We start from the raw sequence: 15,754 nt of genomic DNA, 5'->3' as shown, positions 1-15,754 counted from the left end.
TTTCCACCTAAAGAACGAATCTACAAGATACAGCAACTCCTGTTTAATCACTCTTGTGCCAACAAATCTGTTTTCTCAGACTGCGGCCTGAGATCCTGCGGTTCTATGGGCTGGGGGAGGACCCACTCCGTGGCCCCCGGGTCCTCAACAGGAAGGAGATAGCTTACTTCTAGCAAAGCAGGTTCTAATTCTGTCTGAACCTGTTTTCAAGGAAATGGCAAGAGGGTGTGCTATTTTCTACAAGCCCGGGGTCGGGCCCTGTCGTGACCCAGGCCCTCGGCGGCCAAGGGCTCGGCAGTTCTGACAGTCCAGAGGCGGGGGTCAAGGGCTGCCGGCCTTCCGACGCTGCAGAGGAGACACCCGACCTGCTAAGCACATCTTTAATAACCCTGGGCACGGCGTGGCCCCAAGATGACACAGAGCACGTGTCCTCAGGAAGCAGGAAGAAGGGGGTTCCGGGGCCTCAGGGTGGGGAACACCGCACCCCATGCAGCACAGGTAGCTGCTCCAGAGCCCCCTGGGGCCCTGGCTAACTGCCAGGCCTCACGGGCCACAGCCACTCAGAATGCGCGGAGGTCGGGGAGGAGCGGGGCTCGGCCCGCGGCACTCAGAATTCCTCGTGCACGTTGCGGGCATAGTCCATCAGCTTGCTGCCTGTGAAGAACTCGCTGTACTTGAGGATCTCCTCGGGCTCCAGGTGGTGGTTCTGGTTCTCGTCGGCAATGGCAATCATCTGCTTTGCCTCATTGAGAGCGTTGTGCTCATTCAGGGGGTCCATGTAGCTCTGCAGCAGAAGCCAGCACGGGTCAGAGTCCCACCCAGCACCCATGGGACAGAGCTCAGTGTGGCCCAGCTCAACTTGTCCCCACACCTGCGATGTGGCCATGAGAGCTCAGACATGGACGCAGGTCGGGGGATCAGCAGCACTTTTGTCCTCAGGGGTGAGGCTATACCACTATAACCATCCACCAAAGCAGTTCCTCATTTAAAGTGCCCGTGGGCTGCAGGATGAGGATGTAGCATGTTCTGGAACATTCCAGAACAGCCAGGATGGAACATGGTGAGGAATCAGGACTGCTGGAACACCCCCTGGATCTGCAGTGGGGCGTACACTGCAGAGACGCACTGGACCACGGGGTAGGGACTAGCCTCCAGGACCAGGGTCCCTGAACCCCAGCCACACCCTGCTCAGCTATCAACAGGACCAACGCTGTGTAAGACCACACTGCTCATTCAGCAGCGAGAAAAACAAGTCTGAAAGGCTCACACAGGACAACTGACACACACACCGGTCCACGGCGGTGGCAGGGATGGCCGGCATGCCTAACTCCCACCCCTGCACACAGGCCACGTCAGAACTGGGTCAGCATGTGCTTTTCCTCTGGTCCTACACAAAAGGAGCAGTAAGAATCTCCTAAAAAGCCAGATGCCCCCCTGCAATCCTAGCTACTCAGGGCACTCAAATCACGGTTGGAAGCTAGCATGGGGAGACAAATCCAAGTGATTATCTCCAATTAACCACCAAAAATCTGAAAGTTGAGGTATGGCTCAAGTGGTGGAATGGCCCGTAGACCACCAGCCCTGAGCAAGAAAGCTAAGGAAAAACATGAAAGAGCCTGGGAAGGTGGCTCAACAGTAGAGTGCTTGCCTCGCATGCATGAGGCCTGGGTTCCATTCCTCAGCACCACATCCACAGAAAAAGCCAAAAGTGGCACTGTGGCTCAAGTGGTACAGCACTAGCCTTGAGCTGAAGAGCTGAGGGACAGCGCCCAGGCCCAGAGTTCAGGCCCCATGACAGACACACCCCCCCCCCCCCCCCGCCAAAAAAAAAATAAAGCATGGAAGACTCAGTTCAAGCCCTGGCAAAGGTACAAAGATAAAAGAAAAGACTCCCCTAACATGGGACAGGGTAAGACTCAGAGGTAGAGCGCTTGCCTACACGCATGTCTAGGTTCCATCCCTAGCGGCAAAGAACCCCCATGCGGGCTGGGAAGGTGGCTCAGTTGTAGAGCGCTTGCCTTGCATGCATGAGGCCCTGGGTTCGATTCCTCAGCACCACATAAGCAAAAAGAAAGAAGCCGGAAGTGGCACTGTGGCTCAAGTGGTAGAGCGCTAGCCTTGAGCTGAAGAGCTGAGGGACAGCACCCAGGCCCAGAGTTCAGGCCCCACGACCGGACCAAAAAAAACCCAAAAGAACCCCCATGCAGGGAGTAGCCTGGGAGCTGCTACCTAGAGCCAATCAGCTGAGGCCGGGTAGAGCCTTCCAGATTCTGCTGTAAGCACTGGAGACCCCACAGTGGCCTGAGCCACTGACACACAGTGATCGCTTCGGCCAGACCTCAGCAGACTCGGCACTTCTGGATCAGGCCCCCTCGCAGACAGCCCCCGTTCTTTGGGGACCACTGCTGCTGGCTCAGTGCAAAGCCTCGGGGCTGTCCACAGGGCACGCCCAGCCTCTTCAGGCCACCCACAGGGCACACTCACCTCCAGCTCCTCCATGGTCACAATACTATCGTGGTTGGAATCAATCAGTTCTTCAAATTCTTTTTTCCTGTCTTTCACCCAGTTGTCGTCGATGTCCTGGCCCTGTTGGTTCTCAACGGTGCCCACAGGCAAGGAGATGAACTCGGGCAGGGAGAGTTGCTTATCTCCATCCTGGTCTGTGGATGAGGGGTGGGGGGCCCCGCTAGGGATCTTACATAAACACCCGTGTTAACAGGTGCTCACCTTGGGCTTTGGCCCAAATCTCAGGAAGCATAACCAGCAAGCAAGACCTGCTTGGAAACCAAGTCAAGCCGTTCTGCTCGCTCTAGGGTCAGGGAGGGGCTGGGCTCAGCAGCAGAGTTGTGAGGCCACTGCCCACTCAGGAGGTATACTAATCCCTGCCCGCTGGTCACAACTGGGCTTAGAATCCCGGGGAGACGGACATGGCCTTACCCAAGTCCCGGACGATCTCCTTGACCATGAACTTGAGCATGCCCCGGCTGTGCTCAGGGTGCAGGAATGACAGGAACTCCTCCTCGGTCAGCAGCAGGTCAGCAGGAGGATTGTCTGCCTGATACCAGCGGTCTTTGAGGTTCTCCAGGACTTCCTGTGCTGAGAGAGCCACATCCATGAGCACCTGCTGTGCAGGACACAGGTGCAAGCGCCCAGAAGACGAACGCGGGACGCAAGGCCAAGGGGCCGGCCACACAGCGCTGGCCCTGGAGAGGCAGCACACAGGCCCGGCCGTCTAGGGGCCGGCCACACAGGACGCACTGGCCCTGGAGAGGCAGCACACAGGCCCGGCCGTCTAGGGGCCGGCCACACAGGACGCACTGGCCCTGGAGAGGCAGCACACAGGCCCGGCCATCTAGGGGCCGGCCACACAGCGCTGGCCCTGGAGAGGCAGCACACAGGCCCGGCCATCTAGGGGCCGGCCACACAGCGCTGGCCCTGGCAGCACACAGGCCCGGCCGTCTAGGGGCCGGCCACACAGGACGCACTGGCCCTGGAGAGGCAGCACACAGGCCCGGCCGTCTAGGGGCCAGCCACACAGCGCTGGCCCTGGAGAGGCAGCACACAGGCCCCGGCTGTCTAGGGGCCGGCCACACAGCGCTGGCCCTGGAGAGGCAGCACACAGGCCCCATCCGTCTAGGGGCCGGCCACACAGCGCTGGCCCTGGAGAGGCAGCACACAGGCCCGGCCGTCTAGGGGCCGGCCACACAGCGCTGGCCCTGGAGAGGCAGCACACAGGCCCCGGCCGTCTAGGGGCCGGCCACACAGCGCTGGCCCTGGCAGCACACAGGCCCCGGCCGTCTAGGGGCCGGCCACACAGCGCTGGCCCTGGCAGCACACAGGCCCAGCCGTCTAGGAGCCGGCCACACAGCGCTGGCCCTGGAGAGGCAGCACACAGGCCCCGGCCGTCTAGGGGCCGGCCACACAGTGCTGGCCCTGGAGAGGCAGCACACAGGCCCGACCGTCTAGGGGCCGGCCACACAGCGCTGGCCCTGGAGAGGCAGCACAAAGGCCCCGGCCGTCTAGGGGCCGGCCACACAGCGCTGGCCCTGGAGAGGCAGCACACAGGCCCCGGCCGTCTAGGGGCCGGCCACATAGCGCTGGCCCTGGCAGCACACAGGCCCGGCCGTCTAGGAGCCGGCCACACAGTGCTGGCCCTGGAGAGGCAGCACACAGGCCCGGCCGTCTAGGGGCCGGCCACACAGCGCTGGCCCTGGCAGCACACAGGCCCGGCTGTCTAGGGGCCGGCCACACAGCGCTGGCCCTGGAGAGGCAGCAAACAGGCCCCGGCCATCTAGGGGCCGGCCACACAGCGCTGGCCCTGGCAGCACACAGGCCCCGGCCGTCTAGGCCGTCTAGCTCCCTGCTTCCCGGCACACGCTGAGCTGTTTGTTCCTTGGCAGAAGTGGAAGCTTGGCTGCCAAGCTGACTCACCAGGTCAGCGATCGGAACAAAGGTGTCACTTTTGTTCCTTTGCCCTTCACGTGTGCTTGCACAAGGACAACACACTACAGAAAGCCCGGTTTCCAGAAATGACTGAGCAGCGAGCAGAGCTGCCCACAAACCTGCCGTGGGGCGGGGCCCGGCTCTGGACACGTGGGCCTAGCACTCCAAAGCAGCAGCTACCTCCCACAGGCCAGTCTCTATGGCCAGCAGGCAATACCTGGTGTTCTAGTATCTTCCAGAAGGTCGTTCAGCCCCAGGGCCCTAAGGGCCCAGCCACGGGCTCTGCCCTGCCCACAGCTAAGCCCAGGCTACAACAGGCCCATCAAGACCCCATCAACCTCCAAGTGACCACAGAGGGTCTAGTGGCCTCACACCTCAGTGCTTTCTGGTTGCAGCCTACCCCATGGCAATCTCACTGCACACAAGATGTATTTACAGGAAAGCAAGAAGCACAGCCCGGTGGCAGAGCCTTCTAGGGAGCTACTTAGGGAGACTGAGGCAGCTTGCATGAGTAACTGTGCCTGAAAAAGATAAAAGGTGGGCACACTCGAGCTTGGGGTCTGTCTATCCAGCAATGGAGGGCTGAAGTCTACCCTGAACCCTTACCAGGACAGGCAGAGCTGCTGGCACAGAACTGTGCTCTATTTAGGGTCATTTTGGAAGACTGCACAGTATTCTTGCAGCTGCTGCCCAGCCCAGCTATGCTAAGACTTGAGTGGACATTCCCTCTTCTCCCTCCCCCCTACCCAGCCCAGCCCAGGAACAGGCCCTTGTTTGGGAAGAGGGTCTTGAAGGCTGACGCTCTTATAACTCTGGAGACAAGCCTTCCTGGATCTAGGTAGCCCAACCCTAGTGACCATCGTCCCTACAAAGATGAAGAGGAGTCAGCCACGACACTGGAGGAGTCAAAGCCATACAGCCAGAGAGCTGCGGTAGCGCAGACTCTCTCCCAGGACCCGCACTGTGTGCCAGAAGTGTTTCTTAGAGGCCGCACAGGAGCAGGCACTGCACAGACCTCCCAGCCCCCAGTCCCTGGCAGCTGCTCACAGTCCCAGAGTGAACAAACAATAGAGGGCCCTACAGCACACTAAGGTTGGAGAGATCAACACACAGGCTGCACAAGGTCAGAGGCGGCTGAGCATGGACTGCTAACTCGGGGGCCCAAGGACTCTGGAACAGAATGAATTCAAAACACACTCCATCAAGTCCTGAGAGTAGAGATGCAGACAACGGGCCTGAGACAGGGCCCAGATTCCAAGGAGTCCCAAATGAGCACAAGTACCAGGGCAATCGGTCATGGTGCTTGAACTCTGGGCTTGAGCGCTGTCCCAGTGCTCTTCAGCTCAAGGCTAGCGCTCTACCACTTGACCCACGGCGCCACTTCCAGTTTTCTGGTAGTTAAGTAGAGATAAGAGTCTCACGGACTTTCCTGCCTGGGCTGGCTTTGAACCACGATCCTCAGATCTCAGCCTCCTGAGATCTCAGCCTCCTAAGTAGCTAGAATTACAAGCGTGAGGCACCAGCACCGTCCAGGTCACCAAGTTCTTAGGTTCCAGGAAACGCCCTGTCCTCAGTGGGTGGAGTGCCCAAGGAACACCCAGCTGGCCACTTCTGTCTCCTCCAGACCTTCAGGGGGCGCTCTGATGGCAGTGGAGTCTCGGCCCCAGCTTCCCACTTCTCCGTTGACCACCATGCTGGGCCAGCTGTCCCAATCAATACCCGTAAGCGTACAGCTACATTGGATGTACCTGGACCCCCTGATAGCCAGACGAGCCTGTGCCCAGGGATGCAACCCGGGCATCCCAAGTCATCTACACAGCTGGCGTCTCCCCCATTCTGGGTCAGTCCACCCCTCCCAACCCAACAACCTGAACAGCACTCACTCTCCTCGTCCACTTTAAGCTCCTCGTGATTCTTGATGGCATCAGCAACTTCCTTCTCATTGTGGCCTTTGCTTGCCAAAAACTTCACTTTGTATTCATCCCAGGACACACGGCCTGAAAGAGGAGACTGCCCATCAGGGTGTTTAACAAGGAACAATGTGAAAGCAGACAGCTTTGCCAGTCCTGGGCCTCAGCCCTGGCCCTGAGATTCTCTTGCTCAAGTCAAGCACTCTACCACTTGAGCCACAGCACCACTTCTGGCTTTTTCTGTGTACATGGTGCTGAGGAATGGAACCCAGGGCTTCCTGCATGCTAGGCAAACACTTTACCACTTAGCCACCTTCCCAAACCCAAGCATCAAACTTCTAATGAGAGCAGATTTTCTTTTTTCTTCCTTTTTTTTTTTTTTTTTTTTTGTGCCAGTTCTGGGGCTTGAACTCTGGGGCTTCAAACCATGATCCTCAGATCTCAGCTTCCTGAGTAGCCAGGGTTACAAGCATGAGCCACCAGCGCCTGGCTTCTTGGTTTGTTTTTTGACATGGAACATTCCTATGCAACTCAGGCTAGCCTCATACAGTTGATCCTCCTTCCTCAGCCTCTGAGTACTGGGATTACTATCTTGTGGAGCTACTGTGATTTTCTCAGTTAAAATACTTGGGTCACGTTTGCTATTTGTTCTATGCCCTACAACTTCAACAAACATTAGCCATTAGCCATGTGAAAACAACTCTGGCTGAATTCAGTCAGTGGGCCTCAGTGTCCTCCCCCACAGCCTGGCCTCCAACTCTGGCCTCCACTTTCTACTTCCATGGCCTGAAGTCTTACCTTCGAGGTCCCACTTGACCAAGTCAGTACACACCGCGGCCCCAGCCACGGCACCTCCTGTGTGGGCCCACTTACCATCACCATCCGGGTCGACAGCTCGGAAGTGCAGCTTGTTTTCCCTGACAGCCTCCTGGAAGTGCTCTGCCGTCTTCTCCATGATCCAGCGCTGCATCTCCTCAGCACTGATCCGCCGGTCAGTGTTCACATCTACTCTGAAGGCAGACACATGGATAAAGACCCTCCACAGACACATGGACACTGCTTGGCCCTGGGAACACCTCTGTCACCAACAGTGGTGAAGTGGAGAGCCGGGTACGAGGCGCCTGCTGGCTAGCAGAGAACACTGTGTTGGGGCAGGACCTGCTACTTTGGTGGCAGTGTGTACACCGGTTATCAGGACTAGGTCCACCCTCCAGTCATGGCTTCCAATGGATTATACTGTTTTATTTTAGTGCTAGGGATTCAACCCAGGGCCTGGCACATGCTAAGCAAGAGATCAGCCACGAAAGCCACATCCCTGGCCCCAGATCATGGTCTTGATGTTTTATATGCTTTGGACAACCACACAAGCATATTCTCATCCATGGGGAATTACAGAATTCAGGGCAAAGACCTTGTGTGGACCTCATGTTGTGTCCAATGAAGAAAGAGGAAGAGACCCAAGGCTTTGGGGACAGAGCCACAGGGGCAGATTACACACAAAACGGAGGGGATATCATGAGCTTGCTTCACCTGACTGACAGTCAGACACTCTCCAGGGCCATCCTGGGGTAGGCCTCTAAATGGTACTAGAGCCTGAAGAACCATTCTGTGTCCAGCCCCGTCTGCTGAACCAGCCTACAGACAGGGTAAGCACACACACTGCTCCCAGAGAGTGCAGACGCTTGGGAGTCTGACTCCTGTCTTCCTGGCTGTGAGGACCCGGGCACAGCATGGCAGTCTGGCTCTGGCTCTCCAAACCCTACCCACCCAGGGTCCTGGAGGAGACTTGGGGTTCCCACTAGATCCTCAGCTCACACACTGCACCCCTGAACAGACACTTGCAGCAACTTCCCCAGCACGTCACTTCCCACACTGGGCAACCAGGCAAGTGGGCAAGCAAATGAAGGTGCCCTTCAGCCAACGCATGGGTCACCTACTTGGAGAAGATGACCATCAGCTTCCTCCGGCTCCTGCGTGGCTCTGCATCTTCATCAAACCCATCCATGTCTTTCCCCAAGAAGACCTCCTGGTGGAAGTCTTTGTTGAGATGTCCATCCATCTCTAGCTTCACCCCATTCAGGTGGTCCGGAGGCAGGATTTCATTCTCTTCTTTGTTGGCTACTCTCTCCCGAGTGGATGAGTGATTGGCAGGTCGGGCAGACACATCCATCAGAAGGATGAAGCCCAGGAGCCAAAGGCACTGGGCAGCTAGACCACAGAGGTGACCCTGCCTGGATGTCATTGCTGCCAGCTAGACCACAGTGGGTGCCTGCAAGGTGTGAGCCAAAAGCTGAAGACAGGCAAGTGGCAGGGAAGGATGGGAGCTCCCAGCTCAACGTAAGAGCCCCAGCTACCACAGAGAAGACTGAAGGCCGAAGGCAAACTGCGGGCTTCAGACCCCAGTGAGCAGCTAATAGCCTACAAAAGAGAGAAAGAGACCCATTGTTTAGTGGAGCCCGGCAAATACTTCACCAAACATTCATTTTATTACATGAGACACAAGTCCTTAGCACAGATGTGTACCAACACACACACACACACCTGCGTTCTTTCCTAGAGTCTGTCCTGGTAAACACCCACCAGGCCCCCAAGTGAGTACTGCAGTTGTTTGTCTCCTATTCTGCCCAGGCAAGGACTTCCTCTTACTCCACTTCTGCACCCTAAGCACTGCTAGTATATGTTCAACAAATGCTGTCTCTGAGAACATTAAACAATGAAAGTGCTGCTCCCAAGTAAAAGGTCACACCTGCAGGGCTGTTCCAAGGTGGCCAGAAGCTGAACCAGCCCAGAGTCCCCCAAGAGAGGGATTCTGAAGCATATATGCTCACGTTGTGCTCAGCACTGGCCAGGGAACTTCCTTTCTGCTGAGGTATGATCCTGTCTGCTTTGGCTCTCCAAGCCAGGCAAGCATTTGGTAAGAACCAAGGCCACTTCCTCCTAGGGTTAATTCCACTCTCTGCTTTCATAGAAATACATGCTATGAACAAATACACTGTACTTTGCTCCTTGAAAGAACAGTCAGTTTTCAACTCTATTTATCTAGATTAATACAGGGAAGTTACTCACACATGCTTAACGTGAAAAACAACCCAAAATAGCTACAAATATCAGGCGCCCATCAAACGAAACTTCCTCTCCTCAGTTCACATAGTTTTGTGGGGTTTTTTTGTACTGATGATGGAAGCTAGCTAGGGCCTCACATATGCTAGGCAGGCACTTTGCCACTGAGCCCCCACCTCTTCAGCCAAGAGTAGGCGTCTTATTGGGAGAGCAACAAGAACAGCATGGCTGGACAAGCTGTACACGGCTCCTCTCCTGACCTCTGCATGTGCCATTGCATCAGGAGCTCAAGGAAGGGGAACTTCATGCACCACAGCCCCTAGAGGTATCAGTTCCAGACTAGTCAATCAAACTTCACAAAAAGAGGGTGGATACATCCTCACTGAAGTCTACCTGCTGTTAGACTCCAAAATGATTAATATCTGTCTTCCCTGAGAGGAATCACAAATAACTTTCATCACAATATGCCACCTTAATTTTCCTACTTTTCTTATTGACTGCTGCTAATCTAGGCTTGGGCTTAATTTGTAACTTAGAACTTTACTGTAGACAGGTCCAGGAAAAAGCAATCTACACAGATCTCAGATCGCCCCTCAGATCAGGGAGGGAACTTCTTTATTTACCACCTTTGGGTTTCAATCCTGGTGACACCAGACTATTGCTTGCGGTCAAAAAGACAATCTAGAAGCTCTGCTGAGAGCCTGGGGATGAATGGTAGAGCATTTGCCGAACACTTGTGAGGCCTTGGAGTCGATCCCCAGACCCTCCAAAAAGAGAGACAGACCAACAGACGGCCAGAGACAGAGGGAGGGAGGGAAGAGAAGAAAGCAAAACTCTTGGTTTAGGCTCAGAACTAGGAGTATGTTGGGGGAGAGATGGAGAGGGAGAGAGACAGACAGAGAGAGAGACAGACAGACAGAGAGAGACAGACAGAGAAAGACAGAGACAGACAGGGAGAGAGACAGACAGAGACAGAGACAGAGAGACAGACAGACAGAGACAGAGACAGACAGAGACAGAGACAGACAGACAGAGAGAGACAGAGACAGACAGAGAGAGACAGAGACAGACAGACAGAGACAGACAGGGAGAGAGACAGACAGATAGAGACAGAGACAGAGAGACAGACAGACAGAGACAGACAGAGACAGAGACAGACAGACAGAGAGAGACAGAGACGGAGAGACAGAGAGAGACAGAGACAGAGACAGACAGACAGAGACAGACAGGGAGAGAGACAGACAGAGATAGAGACAGAGACAGACAGACAGAGACAGACAGAGACAGAGACAGACAGAGAGAGACAGAGACAGACAGACAGAGAGAGAGACAGACAGACAGAGACAGAGACAGAGACAGACAGAGACAGAGACAGACAGACAGAGAGAGAGACAGACAGACAGAGACAGACAGAGACAGAGACAGACAGAGAGAGACAGAGACAGACAGACAGAGAGAGAGACAGACAGACAGAGACAGAGAGACAGGGAGAGAGAGAGACAGACAGACACAGAGACGGCGGGGCGGGGCTCCCGACGCGGGCGGCCCCGCGGACTCGGCGGCAGAGCGGCCGGGCCCGAGGCCCGAGGCCAGCGCGTACCGGGCCGGCCGCTCGCCGTCCCCGGGCTCCGGGCGAGGGCCCGCGCGCGGGGCGGGCCGGGCGCCTCCGGGGTCACGCCGGGCGGGCCCAGGGACCGCGCCCGGCCCGTGGCGGTCTTGCCTCCGGGCCGGCCTCGCAGGGCGGCCGCGGCGCCTGGGGCCGGGCGTGCGGTGGCCGGCAAGGCCGTCACTCACCGGCCTCCGGCCGCGCGGCGGTGGGGGGAGGAGAGCGGCCCGGAGCGTCCGAGACGCCGCCAGCGACCCTGGCTTCAGACGGCCGCCATCTTTCTTGCGGGAAGTGGCAGGCAGGACGGCCGGGGGCGGCGCGAGCGGGCGCGGCCTTCCGCGCGGACGCCGGAGCCGCCATGATTCCTGCGGGCGGAAGTGATTACGCGGCCTCTCCGAGACGACCAATGAGAAGGCTGCGCGGAATCACGTGACCGCCGCTCCCGGCAGGGTCCTCGCCGCCGCCGCCGCCGCCGCCAACTCGCGCACTCCGAGCCACGCGGGACTTCTCGGGCTTCTTTTCCACTGCCGCGAGGTGCGCCGCCCGCCGGCCGGGGCCGGCGCCCCGGACGGGGGAGCTGGAAGGAGGCCCGGGAGGGGCCGGGGGAGCGGGGCCGCCGCGCGCGCGCGCACGCGCCCTCCGGCCGCCGCGCCATGAAGCTGCTGCGGCGCGCGTGGCGGCGCCGCGCGGCGCTGGGCTTGGGCGGCCTGGCGCTGTGCGGCGCGGCGCTGCTGTACCTGGCGCGCTGCGCGTCCGAGGGCGGCGCGGAGGCCGGGCCCGCCGCGGGCGCCGCGCCCCGGGCCTCGGCCTTCCTGGCCGTGCTGGTGGCCAGCGCGCCCCGCGCCGCCGAGCGCCGGCGCGCCGTGCGCGGCACGTGGCTGGGCGCGGGCCGGCGCGGCGCGCCCGGGGACGTGTGGGCGCGCTTCGTGGTGGGCGCCGCGGGCCTGGGCGCCGAGGAGCGGCGCGCGCTGCAGCTGGAGCAGGCGCGGCACGGGGACCTGCTGCTGCTGCCCGCGCTGCGCGACGCCTACGAGAACCTCACGGCCAAGGTGCTGGCCATGCTGTGCTGGCTGGACGAGCACGTGGCCTTCGAGTTCGTGCTCAAGGCGGACGACGACTCGTTCGTGCGGCTGGACGCCGTGCTGGCCGACCTGCGCGCGCGCGAGCCCGCGCGCCGCCGCCGCCTCTACTGGGGCTTCTTCTCGGGGCGCGGGCGCGTGAAGCCCGGCGGCCGCTGGCGCGAGGCGGCCTGGCAGCTCTGCGACTTCTACCTGCCCTACGCGCTGGGCGGCGGCTACGTGCTGTCGGCCGACCTGGTGCGCTACCTGCGCGGCGCCCGCGAGTTCCTGAGCGCCTGGCACAGCGAGGACGTGTCGCTGGGCGCCTGGCTGGCGCCGGTGGACGTGCGGCGCGAGCACGACCCGCGCTTCGACACCGAGTACAAGTCGCGCGGCTGCAGCAACCAGTACCTGGTGACGCACAAGCAGAGCCCCGAGGACATGCGCGAGAAGCAGCGCACGCTGCAGAGCGAGGGCCGCCTCTGCCGCCGCGAGGTGCAGCTGCGCCTCTCCTACGTCTACGACTGGTCGGCGCCGCCGTCGCAGTGCTGCCAGCGCCGGGAGGGCGTGCCCTGAGCCGGCGGGCCCGGCCGGGGCACCCCGGGGCCGGCCCGCCCCGCGCCCCGCGCCCCGCCCGCCGCCATCCATCCACGCGCACCGAGGGGCCGGGACCTCGTTTTGCGTCTCGGCTCTGGCTGGTGTCTTTCGTCTTGTGTAAGTCTGAGGCTGGAGCTGGCTTGACACCAGCTCTGGGACGGGTCTGTGGTCCATACAGTTCAGTTTGCCTGTGAGCTACTTATAAATACTGTACATGTGTGTAGATAAGAGCTTCAAGTTGGTTGTATGCAGGCCTCAAGGCTTTTTTTTATTATTATTATTTAAGAAAAAACAAATCAGAACTTGAAATCTGTGGGTTAATCTGTTAACAGCCCGAGTGGCCCGCCTCGGTGTGTTTAAACGTTGAGGAATTTTTAAACTGTCCATTCCTCTTAAGTTTATACATAAGTCAGTCCCTTTGTCTCTTTGTGAACAGACTTTCCTTTTAAGGCCTCTACACAGTCCTTCAGATTCTCCCTTCCTCAAACAGCCCAAGTTCCAGGAATCTCAACTCGTGTGTGTTGACAAGCCTTCCCAGATTCTGTCTTAAGAAAACATGATTTTCCAGCTAATACTCGACCACAAAAACCTTAACAGCACTGTTAACACACACACACCATTTAATGTGCTGCTTGCACAAAATAGCTTTAGCACAAAATCTCCTCCGCCTTTTGTATTTGTTTTTTGGCTTTTTTGTAACAGTCTCAGCATAGATCCTTGGCTGGCCCTGAGCTCTTAGGCCTCCGCCTCAGCCTCAAACTCCTGGGCTTGCAAACACCTGGCCCTGGTCAGCCTTTCTGTTTGAGGTAGCCTGGATATGTTCCTGCATGGACCCTGCTGTCCAACTTTGGCCATGGACGGGGGAAAGGACATTACCTAACTACCTGTCACCACCTTGCTTTTGCCTTCTCAGGCTGGGAGCTCAGAGGCAAACATCCAGCACTCAAGAGAAGCCCCAGAACTGGAAGGAAGGAGGTCTTGTGGTCAGATGTGACCTAGACTGCAGTTCTAACTTCAGAGGGTGGCATGGGACCAGCCCCAAGGCCCATGCAGGTCAGAGTAGGAGGCATGTGTGCTTTCTGGTGCCCCTAAAGCCGGTAGGGGCTGCCCTGTGTGTCCACTGCCCCTGGGAAGATCTAGGTGAGCGGAGGGTATAGTGATGGCTCCCTGGGCTTGTTGATGCAACGGGACCCAGACTTGTGTCCACCATTTTTCACCTGAGGTGTCGTGGCTGAGCCTAGGAGTCGCTTGAAGGATTGGCACATCTGTTCTTCAGTACAGATACCAAAAAGCTTAGGCCATTCAGGACACGACCAGAGGAAGAGCTGGGACTTGAGCTAGAGGCTGCACTCCCAGAACTCCATGGTGCCCCACAGCTGGCCCTCCAGAAAGCATGGCGGCTGTCTAAAATGTCACGATTTGCTACCTGTTCAGAGAACATTTGGTGTACTTGAAGATCTGTACAGAGACCTGCTCTGGCGTGTTGAGTGCCTTCCCCAGGCTTTGAGAACAGGGTCTGATGAGCACTGCAAGTGCCAGCCATCATCGTGCACTTGGTTTTGACCCACAAAACGAAGCTTCTTCCGATGAGGCCAGGATTTGGAGGACACGTCTCAGCTGAAGCCTTGTTCTCTGTGGCCCTGAAACCCACGGACAGGCTAGAGAGGACTTCTGCCGCCTCTCCCCGGGCTCTCCTTCCCTGCATCTCCTGCCACCCCGCTCTGCTGCCTTTGCTCACCAGGCACCGCTCCAGGCAGCCGGGCTGGCTGAGCCTGGGAAGCAGCAGGGCCTCTTTTTTCCTTTCCTTTTTGGTCTGAGACTGAGACTTGAAGTCAGTACCTGGTGCTTTCATTCATGGGCCAGTGCTCTACCAGCTGAGCCGCGCCTCCCTCCCCAGGACCTCTGGAGACAGTGCCTTGCAACGCTGAGCTCACAGGCGCTGGCATAGCACAGCATGCTTTCCAGGCTAGACTGGTTTTGAGGTCTTGTCTGTGGTGGGCAGCCCCGGCCTGGGGACATGGCAGGTTTAGGGGTGAGGGCAGTGCCGTGTCAGGATGCCTTTTGGAGCAGGTGAGGTGCTCCTAAGAAGAGAGCAAAGGGCTCTGGTCTACCTCAGGATCCTTCATGGTCCAGAAGGATGCCCTCTTCACCCTCCTCCTGGGGAAGCCTGGTCCTTTGTTTCCAAGACTGATGTGGAGGCTCAAAGTCAGCTTTCCTGCTATCCAAAACACCTGGGTTTTGGCTTCCCCTACAAACAGACTTGTTAGTGTTATGCTCACCTTTAGTCCTCAGGCTCCACCCAGATGGGGGGGGCTCCCATTCCTGGAGTTACCTCCCTACAGCCAGCTCCTCCCTCCGCCCAGACCCACCCGGACTCCCATCTACCTCACTTCCTATCCCCCAGACCCTCCTGCTACCTGGATGGGGACGGAGGCCCTGTGTTCCCTCTTGGGGAAATATGGCTCCTCTAATAAACCTTATAATAATCGTTCTTCTGTGCCTGCTGCCTCTGCGTGTCCCCTGGGATGGATGTGTGGGCTCCTCCTTCCCAGCCACCCTTCAGACCTTAAAGTAGCCCAAGGAGCTGAAATTGGCAGCAGAGCCTGGCAGGAGAGGACAGCCACTGGGCCTGCGGGAGCCCTGACACATCAATCTCTGTCACCACCCACTTGCCCTGTGCCCTGCTTCCTGTGATCCTGGTTCTCCATTTCCTGTAAGGGACTAGACTGAGGCCTGAGGGCTGGCGCCTGTGAAGAGGCTCTTGTTTGGAAATGGGTCAGGCGGCCTCCCCTGGAGAGCCCTGGCTCAGTAAGATGGGGTTCTCGGGGAGAGGACACAGGTAGGGCTCCTTCACGGGCTGAGGGACACTTGAGGGAGCCCCGCTGGGCAGTGAACCGAGGCCCACGGTCCCTTCCAACAGGTGGCAGGGCCGAGCCTGCTCCTGGGCCTTTGCGGATGCCGTTCAGGAGCATGTGCTGTCCTCTCAGCCTGCAGCAGTGGCCTGCCGAGCTGCTCAGCCTCTCAATCCTTTCTGGCCTGATCCACACCCCACTGCTTTGTTCACCCAGAATCTGCCTCTC

At 58.2% G+C, this 15,754-nt stretch overlaps 2 protein-coding genes across 3 annotated transcripts in view; one reads left to right on the top strand and one right to left on the bottom strand.

Moving 5' to 3' along the window:
* Sdf4 (stromal cell derived factor 4) overlaps positions 1-11,314 on the bottom strand; it is a 33,398-nt gene extending 22,084 nt beyond the window's left edge. Inside the window, exons 1-7 of one of the 2 annotated variants that reach the window (XM_042701961.1) lie at positions 11,208-11,314; positions 8,291-8,771; positions 7,227-7,363; positions 6,327-6,440; positions 2,938-3,096; positions 2,485-2,660; positions 603-784 (exon numbers count right to left, since the gene is read on the bottom strand). In XM_042701961.1, coding sequence (XP_042557895.1) covers positions 608-784; positions 2,485-2,660; positions 2,938-3,096; positions 6,327-6,440; positions 7,227-7,363; positions 8,291-8,595 — 1,068 coding nt within the window. In that variant the 5' untranslated portion in view covers positions 8,596-8,771; positions 11,208-11,314 and the 3' untranslated portion in view covers positions 603-607. Of the gene's footprint in view, positions 1-28; positions 785-2,484; positions 2,661-2,937; positions 3,097-6,326; positions 6,441-7,226; positions 7,364-8,290; positions 8,772-11,207 lie in introns of those variants that run through there. The other variant, XM_042701960.1, reaches the window with a different exon arrangement.
* A 358-nt stretch (positions 11,315-11,672) lies between these two features.
* On the top strand, positions 11,673-12,653 carry B3galt6 (beta-1,3-galactosyltransferase 6). The gene has a single exon (XM_042701962.1). The coding sequence runs from the start codon at positions 11,673-11,675 to the stop codon at positions 12,651-12,653; it is 981 nt and encodes a 326-aa protein (XP_042557896.1).
* Positions 12,654-15,754: the final 3,101 nt, after the last annotated feature.

This window comes from Dipodomys spectabilis, unplaced genomic scaffold (assembly GCF_019054845.1).
Source record: "Dipodomys spectabilis isolate Male_0828 unplaced genomic scaffold, ASM1905484v1 ptg000299l, whole genome shotgun sequence".
Classification (NCBI taxonomy): Eukaryota; Metazoa; Chordata; class Mammalia; order Rodentia; family Heteromyidae; genus Dipodomys; species Dipodomys spectabilis.
The sequence above is the reverse complement of the archived record's forward strand: the minus strand, read 5'-3'. Positions and strand labels throughout refer to the sequence as shown.